Below are 17481 nucleotides of genomic sequence, written 5' to 3'. Positions count from 1 at the left end.
AGCAGCAAGCTGATATAAAATTCTCTACGTGATTCTTTTTATTACAAAAAGAATTACAGAGAATTTTTAAATTAAAAAAATCCACCTAAGCAAAATCGTAAAACGTTTCCTGTTTTTTATTATTGTTAACTCAGCACTGTTTAAGTTGAGGACACATCATGAGAAGCTTTTTTTGCATCTTGGTTTGTGTAAAAACTCTTCTTTGGGTTCCTTCTATTCATCTTCAATTCAAGTTCGATTCATCTTCTATTTGTCTTTTTCTGGAGTCTGAAAACCAAGTTTTGCTGCAGTTAGCGAAACTTTACTACAGATAGTGAAGTTTTGCTGTAAATGGCAAATTAGACCACTCATTAAGCTATCTTTGCAGATCAAGGCTGTTGGACAGTAATTACTCTTCGCCGACTCTGAGTTTGCAAGCTCCTGAAAATTGTCCCAAACTAGGGACTTGTTGCTAGGGATATTAGCCATTGCAGATATCCTGTTAAATCATAAATATTTATTGTTTTTTTAACAAGCTTTGTTTCATTGTTTCATTCTTTTTTTAAATCAAGAAGTAATCAACCAAAATAAAGAGTGAAAAATTATTTTCTGCACAACTAAAAGACTTAAATATTACCTTGTTTTCGTAGAAGTGTAAAACTGTAGATGATTGACCTGATGATTATTAAATTCAATCAAATTCAATTTTCTTTGGTTGCTTTTTCTTCCTTTTTTTTTTTTTTTTTTGCTTTAAAACAATAAAAAAATTTATCAAAATTGATTAAGTGGTTCTCAAAGTATTTCAAAAATCCGATTGGTCATTATTATTCCGGACAGTCTTTAAAATCACTTTCAAAAAAATAATCCGCTGACACATACAGCATAATCCGAAAGAAGTATGATCAGTGTTTCTAGCCTCGTACTTTATCTTAGTTGTTCTTATGGATTTCCAGGCTTTTTTTGGTACCTTCCGGTTCATAAAAAGCGGGAAAAATATAGGCTATTTCCCGGGAAACAGGTGTTTAAACCCTAGTGGTTATGTTAATCCGAAAGGATTATCATAAATCTTTTTACCCCCTAGTGGGTAAAAAGATTTATGATAATCCTTTCGGTCATCCGAAACATAATACCACATATGTTCAAAAGAATTTTTAATTTTTAATTTATTTTTTATTAAGCTATGTTAGTTTAAAAATATCATTTTTAACGGTCAAAAGTTCACATATTTTCCGCCATTATGGATTTTCTGTTTAAAAAAAGAAGATTTTTTAAAATTTAAACAATAGTTTTCTATTTAAGAATTTTAACAAATTAAAAATGGTAACGATAAAGATTTTGAGAAAACAGCTTTTTTACATTCCTACCATCTTAAGTGTAATTTTAAATACTCAGTTCAGTATTTAGTTTTAAAAAAGTCTATAACTTAATTTTAATTTTAGAGTTTATTTTAAAAAATAGAAATATATAATTTATAAAAAAGTTCGTAAAACGCTTTTGAGAACTTTCTAAACTTTCTTTTGAACATGGAAGAAATAAAAAGTTGGCTGATGTTTTTGCTTCGCACAAAAAAGCGCCTCGTTTTATATAAAAAGCTTCGTTTAATATAAAAGTCTCGTTTCATATAAAAAAACCTCGTTTTATACCAAAAAGAATTTTTATGAAGAAAAAACAACAACAAAGAAATCAAGCCCACAATATTTAAAATTTAATGCTCGCTCCATTGTTTCTTTACCGTAGTGAGCAAAAATTCTTCTGATGAGCCTTTAAGTCTATATATTGTTTAGTTTAGAGATTTCGTTTGTAAAGTCACAACTCTATTTTCAAGCGTTATAAGGTACTAAATTTCTTCTGTAATAAATGCTTTGGGTAGGTATTTTAGATTTTTTAAAAGAATTTGTAAGATTATCATATTCTAAACATGAAGGTTAATGTTAGCTTAGTTTTAGATTAGTATACAAAATCTGAATTTTTTAACACAAAAACGGAAATTATTTGTAGCGATAAATCTCAAACTTTTACCAAATTTCTTGTAAATAAATAATCGGTTCCGGTTCATTTTTATAGGCCTCATTTCCGTTGTTCACACCAGATCTTAATAAAGGATGAGAAATTTTAAAAAATAACACGTGTGCTAATGGCCCAATTATGCTCAATTGATGAAGAGTGTTATATTACTAAAAAAAAGTTTGAAATTCAGATGGTGCTAAAATCTTGCATTCACCAGACAAGGACACCCAAATGATGCTGCACGTTTGTTTATTAAAAGAAACATTTTTAACGTGCAACATCACTTCTCTTTTATTTAACTTTACAAAGATGTTGTGTGTTAAAAAAGAGACGCATTTTCATTAAACGACCTTGATAAATTAAAAAAAAATTTATTAAGGTCGTTTAATGAAAATGCGTCTCTTAAAAAAAAAAACCCCCCTTCATACTCAGCGTATTCAAGGTGCTTTTCAAGAAATTGCCGTTAGTCGGTTACTAAATTAAACAAATAAGATATTTCGGGAAAAAAACTGGTCTGAATGATACAAAATCAGAAAGTTAATAGTTAATGTTGTTTCAACCCATTGTGCAGAGTTGCTATTCGATTAAAACCGATTTAGTTCGATAAACAAATTTTAACGAACAATTTTATGTAAGAACATAAACACGTCACGTCAAGAACCTGGCTGTTTAAAACGAATAGAGTTCTATTTTAATAATACTTCACAAAATTTGATTTATCTTCAAAGATTGATATATAAATTTGTACTTTATTCGTTAATATTCATTATTATTCGTTTAAAACCGAAAAGCCAAACGAGAATGTTTAGTAGAGAAAATACATTTATTTGTGCAAAGCTCTTATTGCGACCTCGATCTTGCTTTTAAAATTTGTATAAAACAAAAAATGCATATTAATACCTTTATGATATTATTACCATATATGCTATATAACTTAATATAATAAACATTATAACGCATAGCCAAACTAAATAAATCTTTTTACTTTTTAATTTTTTAATTTAAGATAAATTTAAATTAACCATAAAATGTGTATCAACATTGTGTTTACTATAATATTCATATATAAATATGACTTAATGTAATATCAAACAAAATATTGAAAAAATAAATCAAGATGAGGTAGTAAATGCAGTAAAAATTTTTATTGTAGTTAAGAGCATCATAATAAATTCTATTAATTATTCGTATTTTCATAAACCAGTTTCTGGCAAACTGATATCTAGCAGATAAAAATGATACTTGGAACTCCTTGAATACAATGCATGGTTGCTGTTATTTTTGAATTCAATCTTTTTTTATTTACTTTTTATAAACTTTACATTTTGTTTATTCAGTTCACTTATTATTTCATAGATGTGAATAAAGCTTGGTCACTTTATCATGACTTATTTTCTTTAATTGTTCTATATGAAGGATCTTTTCCTTGTCAATATTGTAAATCGTTGCAAGCTCTATGTAATAAATGTGAATAATTAAAATGATTTATAGTATTAATGCCACAAATCCAGTACAAAATATTTCCTTCATTTTGCTGACCTGCTTCATATTGGGCTACATGACAATCACCTTAAAAGAAACTTATTTAATCATAAATTTCAATTTCGTTCATTTTAATAAAGTCTTTCATTCAACAATATCATCTATTATTTGTTCAAAGTACACAAGCATTTCGTAGAATAATGGTAGCAGAACATCGACCGACGATATACCAAACTGAAGCTGCAGAAGTTGCTTTTATTTTGATAATTATCTAAATTGATATATTTATAATATTTAAATTAATATATATATAATTGATTAATTGAGAAAAAATGAAAATATTTAATTTTTTAACTTCATCAGGTTTCTTGTAATCAACTGATATAACGCACGACATTTACAAAAAATTTCTTTATGTCAAAGCGAAGGATTTTTTTGTAATTTTCAACGTAAATTTGATTGAGTTGCCTCAACTATTCCAATTAATTATGACTTCTCCGTTTCCGAAAAGTGTTTTGGGACATCAAAAGCAAGAACTTTGCTCTCAATATACAAACAACATTATCAGTCAAATCACAAACCTTCCTGTAGTACATTTGTGGTCTAATCATAGCAAATAATCGTACTCAATAAAATTATTTCTAACACGTTAGACCTGGTTTACACCTAAGAGGGAAACAAGAAGGAAATTGCACCTTCATCTACAATTATACCATTCCTACCTCCGAAATACTTCAACTAACCCTTTAAATACGAAATTTAGTTAATAAAATAAGTTGCAAGTTATAGCCTGGAAATCAAATAGTTTTATTAATGATGATATAAAGGTTTCAATATTTCCGATTTCACACATTGCAACAAGAAATTACGTTTTACCGATAGAGTTGAGGTTTCACGGCAAGTTAAATTTTTAGTCACTGATTGTATTCATATAAAAACGAGTAGGCTTCGTTAAAAAGATGTTTATACATGTATCTTTTTTTTATAAAACACATATTTGTTATTGTAGTTTGTAAATTTTTATTTGTATAATCGCTTAAAATATAGGATTTTTGAAACCTTATCATTTTTATTTAGTTTAAAAATTACTTGAAAGAATTTATCGTTAAAAGCAATCGTTGAAATGGAAAAACAAATGGAAATAAATTACCAAAAACAACTTGATGCAACGGTTATTGAAAATGAAGAGCAGCTTATCATCAATATTGCAGAGCATCCAAAAGAGAATGAAAAAGATTGGTGTTACTACGTTACTATAGTTTATGTTTAATATACAAATATGTTATACAAATATGCTATACAACTATTTCTTCTTTAATTTTTGTTCGTTTGAGTTCCTTGCTGTGTGTGCTAATTTTTCTTTCAAACGTGTTTTTACAAAAAGAATTGCAAATAAATAAATAAGGATTAATAAATGAGTATAGTTGTTATATACGCACCTGACGTGGGGACTTTTTCGGAACGTTTCGTGTGGCTGTTATCATCAATCAATAAGAACGGCAATCTTAAAGCCTTAATTCTTCAGCTTTTGACCCTTCCCCGTTTCAGCTTTTTAATATTCTCCCAGCACCAAATTTTCATTAGAGTAATACTTCTATAAATCGTCTTGAAGTATTTTAAAAAGAAAAATTTATTATTTATCTTATATCAGTTTTAATAATTGCATTATAGTAAAATTGCTTGCACATAGTAATAAAAATTATGGCAGAATAACATGTTTATTTTATTTACGTTCTACATCATACATGTTTTATGTCATCATTTAATTTCTCACATCTTCACTCCACTCTTTTTAATTAAGTTGCATAATTGTTCGCAAATTACATTTCAATATTCACGAATGTTGTTGGAATGAGCCCGAGTTTTTTCGATACGTTTAATTTTAAAATACTACATAAAAATACTGTTTTAAAATGCATATTTTCTTCTTTCCTAATACATACGCACTCATCTGTTATATTCATTAAAATCCAGTGATAAGTTTTAAAGCGGATAAGTTGTTCTTAATTGGAAATATCTACAAATCAAAATTTAGAAACGAATTATTATCTATAGAACAATTTTTGAAATAATGTTGGCCGACTACTTAGTTTAAATGCGTAGGATTATAAAAAATTTACCATTATAAGATGAGATCAGTCTGACAAAAGTCGAGACATTAAAGTTTTTATCTAGCTCTAAGCAGTAACAGCAAGGTATCGCTTAATGTTTTTAACATGTGCTTGCTACTCCGTGAGTAAAATAAGTAAATTAAAAGTGGGAGACAAACTTCAACCTATAAAAACATTTTGCACCAAAGTTCTAAAATCATGCTTGCATTTAGACACCAACAATAACACAGTCATGCAACAATAACACAGTCATGCAACAATAGCTGTAAAACAGAGGAATATCGTTTTTAACATTAATTTTTAAGCAAAAATAATAAGGATAATTATATTTCATTTGTTTATTAAACAGATTCGCGGTATGCGATTGGTTTTTTACTTGTTACAGGGTCATTTGCAAAATTTTTACTAGAGCTATATTTATCCACTTTGTCTTACGGCAATGTAAAGTAATCCGTTAATAATAGCCATTTCTAAAAAATTGCAACGTTTGTTTTATCAGTAAATAATTATGTAGATTGCCATCGAGTGTGTGTGTGTGTGTGTGTGTGTGTGTGTGTGTGTGTGTGTGTGTGTGTGTGTGTGTGTGTGTGTGTGTACATATCTGTGTGTGTGTATATATATATATATATATATATATATATATATATATATCTTTATATATATATATATATATATATTTATATATCTTTATATATATATATATATATTTATATATCTTTATATATATATATATATATATATATATATATATCTTTATATATATATATATATATATATATATATATATATATATATATATATATATATATATATATATATATATATATATATAAAGTGTGTATATATTTATATAAAAATGTTGTGTCAATTAAGCTTTTGTAATGTATTATCCTATTTCTTTTTATACTCAAAAAAATAAACAAATATAATAGAGTTTAATTAAGCATGATGAATGAGCAAGAAATACAATACCATATAGCAGCAGTTCAAGGAAATTTATCACTAGTTCAAAATTTTTTAAAGGATAAAAACTCAGTAAGAGTTGATTGCACAGATGAGGTATATATAAACTTTACAATAGTTTGCTTATCATACCATGTTATTACAAAGTATACAAAAAATTGATATATCATGGAATGTAGGATTAGTAAGGTAGTTAATGCTTACTCAGTAATTGAATGCTAGCTTTATTTCTGCACATAAATTATAAAAACATTTATTATTGTCTAATATTACTTTTTTTTTTTTTTTTTTTTTTAAAGCATAATATAGTGATTTTGCATTTACACAGTGGGTTAAAAATACTATTTCCTAGCCAAAATCCTAAAACATATTTTAGAATGCTAAGTTTTTAGTTAGAAAAGTTTATTATGTAAAAAAGTATATAAATCTATAGAATAAGGTGAGTTTCTGAGAATTTTCAATTAGTATGCACAATTTAACAAAAGTATCTTATATCCATGCAATATAATTAAATATTAGGAATCAAAATTTGTAAATTTAATGTTCTATGCTTGGCTCCTTCAATAATATAATTACAGTAAATGGAAAATGTTTTTTGTTTTTCTGAATGTCTGAATGATAGGGTCAGATGTACATAAAAGCTGGTGAAATAGGTCTTTTTCAATTTTATTTCCTTATGAATTATCTTAGCAACTGTATACGTAGCTTTTTGAGTCTTTTTAGAAAATTTACCCAATGGAAGAGTAAATAACCTGATGACTTTGTGATCATAAATCAGAATTTTAAGAAGTGCCCGAATTCTTATGAAATGCCCTTATATCTAATATCCATTAGGTACCTGACTGCATTGCTACATAGACCACTACAGTTTTCTAACACAATGACTTAGTTTTGATGAGTCAATATTATACCTTTCATAAGTCTTTTCATAGGATCCTGATCAATTTTATTTCTGCTGAAATTTTGTTAGCATATATTTTATAAGAGTGAACAGATTTTTCTGCCTATTTTTTTCACATTTATGACTGATTCTATGACCTCTTGGTTGATAACAATATGAACACAAATCCTTATCTTTTTTTTATGTCCTCTTCCTGCTGTATTTCATAGCTTTGTCTGGTAGGAAAATATGTTTTGTACAGCTCAATAAATTGTCTTTTAAATATATTAGATATATTTAAATTTGATGGAATGTATATAATTAAAATTTTAAAATCTTGGTGTACTTAAGCCATATTGATAAAAATGTTAGAAACGTCTATATTAAAGGGATGATTTAGCCATCAGGTTTCAAGGCTTTGTAGTACATCAAATCTGTAAACAATTGCACTTTATCTTCCTTCTTTTATTGTTATACATCTTTGTATTTGTAGTTGTTAGAATGATCTTTCTTTATTCGTTATTTGTTAGAATGCTGTTTCCTTGTTCATTTTTGCAAGCACCATTTAGTTGTCAAAATAAAAAAAAACAATTATTTTGCAATTTCAATTTTTTTACTCTCTCTTTTTTTTTTTTCAAATTTTCCCAAAGGAGAATTTTAATTTTAGGCTTAAACATCTGGTGTTGATATGCAGATCAAGAAAATGTGCCACCAAAATGGGTACCAAAACAAGTCTTTTTCCAAATTTAGCTCTGAAATGATAGTAAAGCATTTAACAAGAATTTAAAAGTTTTGTTTTAGGATGTTAAATGTTTGTTTTTGTATAGTATTCTGTGTATTGAGCATAAAGGTTTAAAGTGTGTTTATGGTTCACTTTACCTTTTAGATTTAGCACACTACACTTTTGTATAGTTGTAAGGTAGATTTCTAATAAATTATAGATAGCAATTATTATTTATACTTGTAAGGTAGGTTTCTAGTAAATTACAAATTGCAAAGTGTTTAATTTAAAAACAAATCATTGATGCTTTTGGTTTTAATTATAATTTTTTAAAACAATTTTTATCAAAGCACTAATAAATTAGTATTGTTTACAAGTGCTTAATAAACTTACTTTCATACAGGATGGAACCACTGTTTTAATTCTTGCTGCTGCAAATAACTATCTTCCGATTGTAAAAGAAGTTCTAGCAAATGGTGCATTTGTTAATGCAAGAAGAAAGGTTGGTATAGCTCTTTAAAATAGTTTTAATATGTTATGTGCTAAAAGAAATCCTTGCTTATTATTATTTGTTTTACTATAAATTGTTATCCTAAATTGTTAAGTGTAAAATCTCTACTTCAGTTTCCTTAAATATTTTTAGTTGGCATTGCATAAAAACTGTTACTCATTAAATAACATTAAAGACATTTTTTGTAAAATCTCTGTATAACGCATTATTGCAGCAGCTCTCAAAATAGAAATTTCAAAACTAAATAGTTCATATTAGTAGCATTAAACTTCATTTAAATACTATTTTTAAAAACTAAGAAGAAAGTAAGGGGGAAAAAAAAAAAGCATGAAATTTTTGTCTTGATAAAGATTTATAAATGTATGTTTTTTAAAATATTAAGTATAGAATTCTATATATATGTAGATATTTTTATATATATTATTTATGTTTATATATAATCCCTAGACAGGAACCACAGCTTTGTTCTTTGCTGCACAAAGTGGATATTTAAAAATTGTTGAAGAGCTGCTTAATAATAATGCAGAAATCGATCTGCCATCAAATGAAGGTGGTACTCCACTTTTTGTTGCCTCACAATGTAATCATTTGGATGTAGTCAAAGAGCTCATTAAAAGATCAGCAAATATTCATGCAGAGATGAAGGTCTAATAATTTATGATAGTTAACTTTATTTCTTAACTGTAAGAGTTTAGTTTAAATAAAACTTTTAAAAGTTTGTGTAGTTGTTTTTTTTTTATGACAGGATGGAGCTACGCCTTTATTTGTTGCTTGTCAAAATGGACATACTAGTGTTGTTAAATACCTTCTTTTAAAAGGTGCTCAAGCTGATTACCAAAGAGCTGTAAGTGATCTTTTTGTTTCCTTTAGAATTTTTCATAAAATTTTTGTTTTATGTGTGATAAATATAGAAGAGTGTTTCTTTTTTTATTTAAAATTTATATATTTATGATGTAGGACTTAGCCTCACCACTTTGGATCGCTGCACAAGAAGGTCATGTTGCTGTTGTAAAAGAGCTACTTGCATCTAATGCAAGTGTTGATCTGCATCGACAGGTTTTAAAAGTTATATCTTTATTTTGCTAAAAAAACTAAAGTTTTACTTTAAAAACAGTTTCCAAAAAAAAGGATTTTGTATTTTGTTTAAAAGTAATTTTAGAATTTATTATTACTATTATACTAGTAAGTGTATAAATTGTTAGTCTGCTTTAGCCTTTTTTTAATAGTTTTCATTGATAATAATAACTAGAATAGAAAACTAAAATGGAATACTAAAGATAACCCTGGATAAACTCATATTATAACATGTTTAGGATGGAGGAACTCCATTATTTAAGGCTGCTCATAAGGGGCATTATGATGTTGTAGAATTGCTTGTTAAAAATGGAGCTTCTTTGGAGCTCCTTAAGGTAAATAGTTTTTTATTAGTTTTGGTAAGTTTTTTGATGAGTGTTACATATATTAAAATCACTTTCAATCTTTTCAAATATTTTGTGTTATAAAAGACGGTTTTTTAATAAGTAGTAGTAATGAAAATACATTTAACTGTCTTGTATTTTTTTCCAATATTTTAGAATGGCGAAACAGCTCTTCATGCAGCTGCTTTGTTTGGTCATGTTAATATTGTCAAAAAACTTGTTGAGTCAGGTGCTGACCCACACATTCAAAACAAGGTATCGTTTTAATTTTCAATGTCTTTTATTGGTTTACAAAAAAATCTCTTGAATATAGTTAAGTTAGCATTTATTTTTATTAACTAAATGAAAAGTGATAAAACAGAGCCATATTAAATGTGGGGTTTTCTCCAGCAATTTATACTTATACATTAGGGCCTGACCTAAATAAAAACGAATATATACTTATACATATACAATAGGGAATGGCCTAAATCAAAAAAGTTTGAAAATTACATCTGTATAAAAAATTGTTCCTTAACATATAAAAAGCTTTTTTTTTAAAAAAAATTGTTATAGCATGATTTTTGCTTTAAATGTTCACATTTTTATGCAATATACTCAAAAATAGATTTTAAAGGTGGAGGTAAAGAAATGAGAGGTGGATGGGGAACATCTTGTATCAATTCCAAATGTTTAAAATGCATTTTTATCAACAAAAATATATTTTACTTTTAGAATATAAACCAATTATTACATGTAAACCAGTTTCCTTCTGTTGCAGTGTTTTATATGATAGCAGAAAAAAGTTAGTCTTTGTATTGAACCAAATCAGAGAACAGTTCCTTCTTGTTCAAATTACTAACAAGTTTTCTAAGAGTTGCAACCACTTTTAAAACTTTGTTTTGTATTGCCTCATCCTAAAATTAACCAAACATTTTGTTTATAAAAAGTTAAGTAAAGCTTTTCAATACATTTTATAAATATATTTGTTTTACCTTTGTAAGTATCTGAAGAAAACTCAAACATGGCTTGATTCCTTGGTTAGCAACATCATAAGTAAACTTGACTGTTTCAATGAAAAGTTTCATCTTTAAATAGTTTTTATCTTCCTCCCATTTTGAAGGAGGAAGTTTGAGCCATTTACCATTATTGTTCAAATTATGAAAGAGTAACCAAGATTGTTTCTCAATATATGACAAAAGAACTTAAGCTTTCTGAGCTATGACAGACAGATCTGAGATCTGACAACTATGACAGAGAAGCCTGAGATCTGTCCTAGAGATCTTTGTATAGTTTTCCAAATTTATGTTTCTGGTCTGCCTAAGAGATAAAGTGTTAATTCTGAAGCATCTTTGTAATCATATTATGGATGTATAGATTCTACTTATTTCTCGAAGAACACACGAGTTTCATCTGCTTTCTTTTTGAGGAAAACATTTTCAAGATCTATTGAATCTTCTCTGAGCAAATCTATTCTTTCTAAAAATCTTTGAAATCTAGATTAACATAACTTTTGTTTCTTTTTTAGATAAAGAATTCCTAAATGTTTTCAGGATCAATTCTGAAAAAATGATGGCAACAAGTCAAAGAAGAATTTTCATTGATTTGCATTCCTCTAGTAGAGTTGTAGCTCCATTCTTAACCCCTGTATTACAAACAGTCATAAAAATACTGGGCAACAATCTTTGCTTTAAGATCTCATTTCTCTAATGCTCCTAAGACTCTCTTGCAGATAGCAACTCTTGTATTGGACTGTATAAGTTTCATATTTTGTCTTCAACACAATCAGGAAAACCACTCACCAAAAAATTAAATACTCATACTTTTGGCCAGAGGTTTCTTTCAAAGGTTTCCCATTTCAGTGAAGTTCCAAATAATCTGATTTAACCTTATTTTTAATTTCTTACCATCACTTGCCTATTTAGCTTCCTTGATCTTATGGTATTTATTGAAATGTTTACTTCCTCAGGTTTAACACCCCCTGCTATTATCATTGGATGAGAAAAAATGTTTCTTGGTGAAACCAGAGATGTAATATCTGATCCAGTGACTTTCTTTTCTCTGAACTCCCTTTTTCAAAATATTAAACTCTGAATCACCTTTAGGAGAATTCTTAGATGCAGAACCCATAGAAGAACTGTTCAATAACAAGAGCTTCTTTAGTTGAGTCACTGCTATAATCAACCAACAGACAATTTCTTCATTATTCTTTTTTCTCTTTTCTTTATCAATCGTTAACAGTTTTTTTTTTCGATTCTTACTTTTTCCCCCTTAAACTGCAGTCAGCACATTATCTTTTACACTAATTCCTCCAGTTTTAATTCCATTTTTGAGAGCTTTAAACCAGGCAATATCTTCATCTCCATCTTTAGCTGGTCTGGTTTTTCTAATGTTATCTTTCCAACTGGAAGAAGTAACATTAAAAAAATGGCATTTAGTGTTTGAGTGAAGTTTTATTCAAGTGAATTCTTCTTATTAAAATGCTTACTTTTAGATTTTGCAAGCACTCTCCATTTGTCATGTAGCTTTAGAATGTTTTCAATACTGTATTTGTCTTGCTTATAGAGAATATCAGCTTTATCCCTAAAGTGTTTGACTAATTTCATAGTAAGTCTTGCAGCTAATTTAGATTTTGGAATATTGCTATGAGCATGTAATGCCCCTCCCTAATCTTAGAAAACTCTTTATTAGAACTATCAATAATTTTCTAAAATGTAAGACACAAACTAAATAAAAACTCTGAATAAACTTTTAAAGACTTAAAAAAACGTCAGTCAGGCTTAAAATATAGTGTTAAGTCTAACCTGGAAAACTTGTAAACATTTCTGGTAGTGAGCAGAGAGCTTGTTTGTAAATCTTCTAAAGGATATCTAACCAACCAGATTTTGTTAATACTTCAACACGTATTGGTTTTCACAGATTTTTTCAAATTTTTCTGATTTGATCTCTTGTTCTTCTGTTTGAGAGATGGCATTCTTTTCATCATCTTTTTACATTGCAATATGTATAAACTGTAATTCAAAACAAAATGAACATATTGTATTTATCAATTAATTATTATGTATATAATTATTCGTATATGATTAATTATAATTAATTAATTATATACGAACTTTGTTTACGATTTAAAAAAAAAAAGCATTCCGCAATTACTTGATAAGTATTTTGCAGAAAAAATTAAAAATCGGCATTACTTTAATGGAAGTATTTTGTTCATGTTTTATTATATTTTATAAAGAGAAAATTAGGCAGTACTCAGAAGGAAAAAAAAGCTTCTAATGAAATGAACGATATTGTAGCCATCATCACAAAATCGTTTTTGAAAAATTTATGAGTGTCACATGCTCTTGATATACACACTCAAATATATTTTCACTCGTTAGAACCTGATTCTGTTAACCTTAATTTTAGTTTTTTACAAGTTATTTGTCGAAGTTTTTTCAAACTACGATAAAAAAAATTTTTTTAGGATGGATTTACTCCTTTGGATCTTGCGAAAGATGCCAACCAAGACGAAGTTGTTGCTTATCTTTCCACGGCAAGGAAATCTTACTCCACTGCTGTTTAGTTCTGTTCTACCATTATTATTTATTTTTATCTCTATGAAATTTATTACAAAAGTATTGTTTTATAATAGATTTTATTTTAAAATTTGACTATAAAATTATGATCTATAGCTGTTTATAATACATCAACTGCTTCCCGTGTTGTTGGTCCTGTAAATATCCTTGTAAAAAGGCTCCCGTGTTCATTATTTAGAATTTTTGTGAGAGTTGTCTAGTTAATTATATTATGGCAAAAGCAAGTAATTATGAAGATTTTCATAAATTCTAGTCATTTCTTTTTATTCTCGAATTTTAATAGCAAGTTGTGATCTTTTCAATCGCCAACCTTTAAGATAACAACGTAAAATTCTGTTATTTTTATACTTATTTATTATTTTTTTGTTAAATTTGGTCAGCCTTTAAACGCTTTTTCTGCTCGTTGAAAATCTTGAATTGATGAGAATTATCTGCTAAGCAATTTTCTGAAATCGAATTTTCTTTAAATGCATTTTTGCGTTTCCTTTGAAAAATGCGTCACTGTATTGAACCTTTTTGTTTGTTCGAAATTTTTTAAGATCAAATGCTGATTTACCACTTTATTCTCATCGTGGGGTATTTAATTCCGTTTATAATAGGTTTTTAAAATCAGATTTTTTTTATTTTATTGGAAAATTTCCACGCGGCGAAAATCGCGATGCTGTATGAGGTTTTTATTTTTTTAAAGGTTTTTTTTTTTTTTTTTTTTTTTTTTTCAACTATGTATATAAAAGAATATAGTACAATAAATATAAAGATTGAAATAATAAAACTGATTCAGAGATTTTTATTTGAGCTTCACATCGTTATGTCGCAGTATGAAAACATTAAAACCAAACAACAATGATCATGAGGCCATTTTTAAAAAAGTTTTTCATCTTTTAAAAGTTTTAGCAAATTATTGCTTTTCTTTACTGATTGGGTGTTGAGGAATTTTTTTTTTTATAAGAAGAGATCATTTTATAAGAAGGAGAATTACAATACATGAATATCTACCTGAAGTTCTATAATGCCTGGAGCGATGAGATCGATGAACTCATTCCAGTATTTCGAAATAAAAATTCATTTTGGGAATACTTTTTATAAGTCTCTTTCATAAACTCTGTTCAAAATTCATTAAAAAGAAAAAAAAATTTTTAATTTCATTAAAAAATTTCTCTTCGTTTACGATTTGATGACCATGCATGGTTTAAAATTCTCCCATTTACTCCCTGAAATAACTTGAATGGTCGTAACTTTTAAACGTATTTTCTTTTTTTTTTTTTTTTTTATGGAATTTGAAATCAGTCGATGAAAAAAAAAAAAAAAAAAAATGAAAAGGATTTTGGGAACCAAACCCTAGAAGAGGACTATTAAGGGTCGAGGTTTGCTACAGTTCCTTTATTACCTTAAAAGAAATTTTCTGGTCTTTTTATTGTAAGATTTATTATTGATATTTTAGACTTCAAAATTATATTAAACATTTGTTCATCGGGATTTAATATTGCACTTTTTACAAACTACGTTCTTGTAAATATAAAGCTACCTTACAAGGGGTTGGAATTGCAAGCAACAAATGTTTTTTAGCGCTTCAATTCATTTTGGATTGTGTTCTCCAACTTTTCTCATTCATTAAAATTGATTAAAATTCTAATGAATAGATTCGAGAGCTTGTTCGGTTCAGTAACCTTAGCCTACAGAATGTAAAGAAGTACAAGAGAAATATAATTTTATTCAATTAATAGTCGTCGTACTTATGCAAGTTTATATATTTGAGCAAGTATTAAACCAGTTCAGTTGTCTTATAGACAAAGCAGATTTTCCATTTTTGTAAATAAATGTGAGGTGATGTCTGGGTTCATAACTTTTTCTAAAGAACTGCCCTCTAGTTGAGTTTACTCAGAAGTTCAAATAGTCTAATCAAGCTTCTTATCCACTCCTTGACAAAGTAACTGCTCCTTTTCTCCTAATGCGCTTTCGTGATTTACATCAACATCATTTTACAAGATGTGTTTTAAATCAACAATATGCAATAGAGAATTAGCAAGAGCTGCAGATTTAACGAATACTCCAAAGTGAAATTAGAACTAATGACTAACTCTGACAAATCTTCTTCTTCTTCATCATGTATTGATAGCCACTTAGCAATAAGTGGTGATAAAGTATCACAGTTTTATTGTTTAAAAGATAAAATTTTAACATTTTCTGTAGCTTTCTCTCAAAGAAAAAAAACGTTGCATTTTTAAATCTTTACTCATTAAAATTTCTCCCGTTTCCTCTAAAACTTTGAAGTGGCTCGTTAAGTGTGATGATTGATTCCTGCATTATATTACAGTATTTGAATTCTGTTTACCACAAGATGAATGATTTTAATTGATCTCACTAAAAATAAAAATAATTTAATCTTCGAAAAAATTAACCCTTAATTTTTTTCGAACATTGAAAAATTGAAATAGAGTAGTTTTTAATTTAACCCTTAACTGTTGTAATAAATATGTAAAATAATAAACATCTTTTTTTCAAGTCTGATGACATAAAATGCTGATAAACTTTCAGCCCTCTTACTTGTCGGTTGTTTAGATTTTTGTCAATCGACATCTTCAAGCTTTCTGTTTTTTTCAATTGATCTTGACATAATAGTGTTTATCAAACAATCAGAATAAATTATGAATAAGTCCAGGTTGTCCAGGCATTGAGAAAGCTGCCTTCATGTTGGCTACAGCATCAATAGTTATGGTGTTCATTCTGATATTGTCAATGCCGGATATTGCTTTGATCATGTTCTAATATTTTGCTGATCATTTCAGCTCGATATAAGAATATATAATTCTTTATATAATTCTTTAATATAATTCTTTGAATGTTTTTAAAACACTGTCTACATTTTTATCTGTTATGAATGACACTCAACAACAATTTATAATCTGTTTAGATGGCCATAGACAAACTTGATTTTGAATTTTGAAAAGGTTATTTGATCTTTCAAGACAATCATTCTATCAGCACTACTCCACAGGTCTTTCCGTATATTTCCAGCACTTTTAAATAAATATATATTTTTCCTTGCCAAAAAGATCAGAAAATTTTTTCTCTTTTCTATATATAGTTTTAAGCTGTAACAGTACAATTTGCATGTTGGATCGGTTTATAATTATCAAGGATTCTCTCATATTGCATCGGGTGTAAATGAAATTGGATCAATTTGATCGAAAGAAAAGTTTGTAAAAGTTATGAAACCGAAATCGAAAAAGCTGTAAAGAAATTAAATAGCCCTCAAATCATCATTTCATCAGCCTGCTGTTAACTGGCTATTAGAACTTAAGCCACCACTTGCTTAAGTTCTATTAGCCAGTTAACAAAAGGAAAAAGTCAAACCTGGTACTTCAGAACAATTCCAAAGCATCAGAAATTATGGATGAATTGAATTTCGTTAAGACTTGGTGAACTGGCTAAACGCTACTTGCTACAATTGCTACTTTCTTAGGCCCGCGATGTACGGTAAATATATGATATTGTCAAAGATCAACTGAGTCTTGAAATAATTTAATCCATTAGAGCCGCAACAAAATAATTGCATTCCAGTCAGCCCTAAAATATGAGAAAATTAAACAAAGAGAAACCTTCAACAAGCCATGTCATAACACGATAACAAAGTCGTTCTACTTGTTAAGTGAGCTGTTTAGTGGAGCTATCTAGATATATGAGGAAAACACAAACAAATTGCAAGGTGAAAAATCGGCAACATTATTTTTTTGTTAAATGTAATTTACTATTTATGTTTTAAATACTGATGAAAAAAATTAAAAACATTTTACACACTTAATTCAAAAAAAACTTAACTGTATCTCGTTGATTTTTTAATACCATTTA

At 27.8% G+C, this 17481-nt stretch overlaps 1 protein-coding gene and 2 long non-coding RNA genes across 4 annotated transcripts; 1 reads left to right on the top strand and 2 right to left on the bottom strand.

Annotated features, from left to right (window-relative positions):
• Nucleotides 1–2408: 2408 nt before the first annotated feature.
• LOC149892363 (uncharacterized) lies at nt 2409–13058 on the bottom strand. The gene is made up of 3 exons (XR_016449973.1): nt 12856–13058; nt 4908–5073; nt 2409–3739 (listed from the first exon to the last, which is right to left on the bottom strand). It is a non-coding gene; the product is annotated as an uncharacterized LOC149892363 (long non-coding RNA).
• On the top strand, nt 6450–14342 carry LOC149892362 (uncharacterized). 2 transcript variants are annotated; one of them, XM_090079400.1, is made up of 8 exons: nt 6455–6638; nt 8547–8645; nt 9102–9299; nt 9400–9498; nt 9612–9710; nt 9968–10063; nt 10229–10327; nt 13521–14342. In XM_090079400.1, exons 1-8 carry the CDS (start codon nt 6525–6527, stop codon nt 13617–13619), a joined length of 903 nt encoding a protein of 300 aa, XP_089935526.1. In that variant the 5' UTR covers nt 6455–6524; the 3' UTR covers nt 13620–14342. The 2 variants fall into 2 exon arrangements, 1 of the variants encoding a protein (XP_089935526.1); XR_016449971.1 differs by lacking the exons at nt 10229–10327; nt 13521–14342 and having other exon boundaries at nt 6450–6638; nt 9380–9498.
• Nucleotides 10755–13032, bottom strand: LOC149892364 (uncharacterized). The gene is made up of 2 exons (XR_016449972.1): nt 11047–13032; nt 10755–10968 (listed from the first exon to the last, which is right to left on the bottom strand). It is a non-coding gene; the product is annotated as an uncharacterized LOC149892364 (long non-coding RNA).
• Nucleotides 14343–17481: the final 3139 nt, after the last annotated feature.

Source organism: Hydra viridissima, unplaced genomic scaffold, assembly GCF_058129835.1.
Source record: "Hydra viridissima isolate aposymbiotic clone 2 unplaced genomic scaffold, HvirCarnegie_v1 scaffold_2, whole genome shotgun sequence".
Classification (NCBI taxonomy): Eukaryota; Metazoa; Cnidaria; class Hydrozoa; order Anthoathecata; family Hydridae; genus Hydra; species Hydra viridissima.
This window is presented reverse-complemented; position numbering and strand designations above follow the sequence as displayed.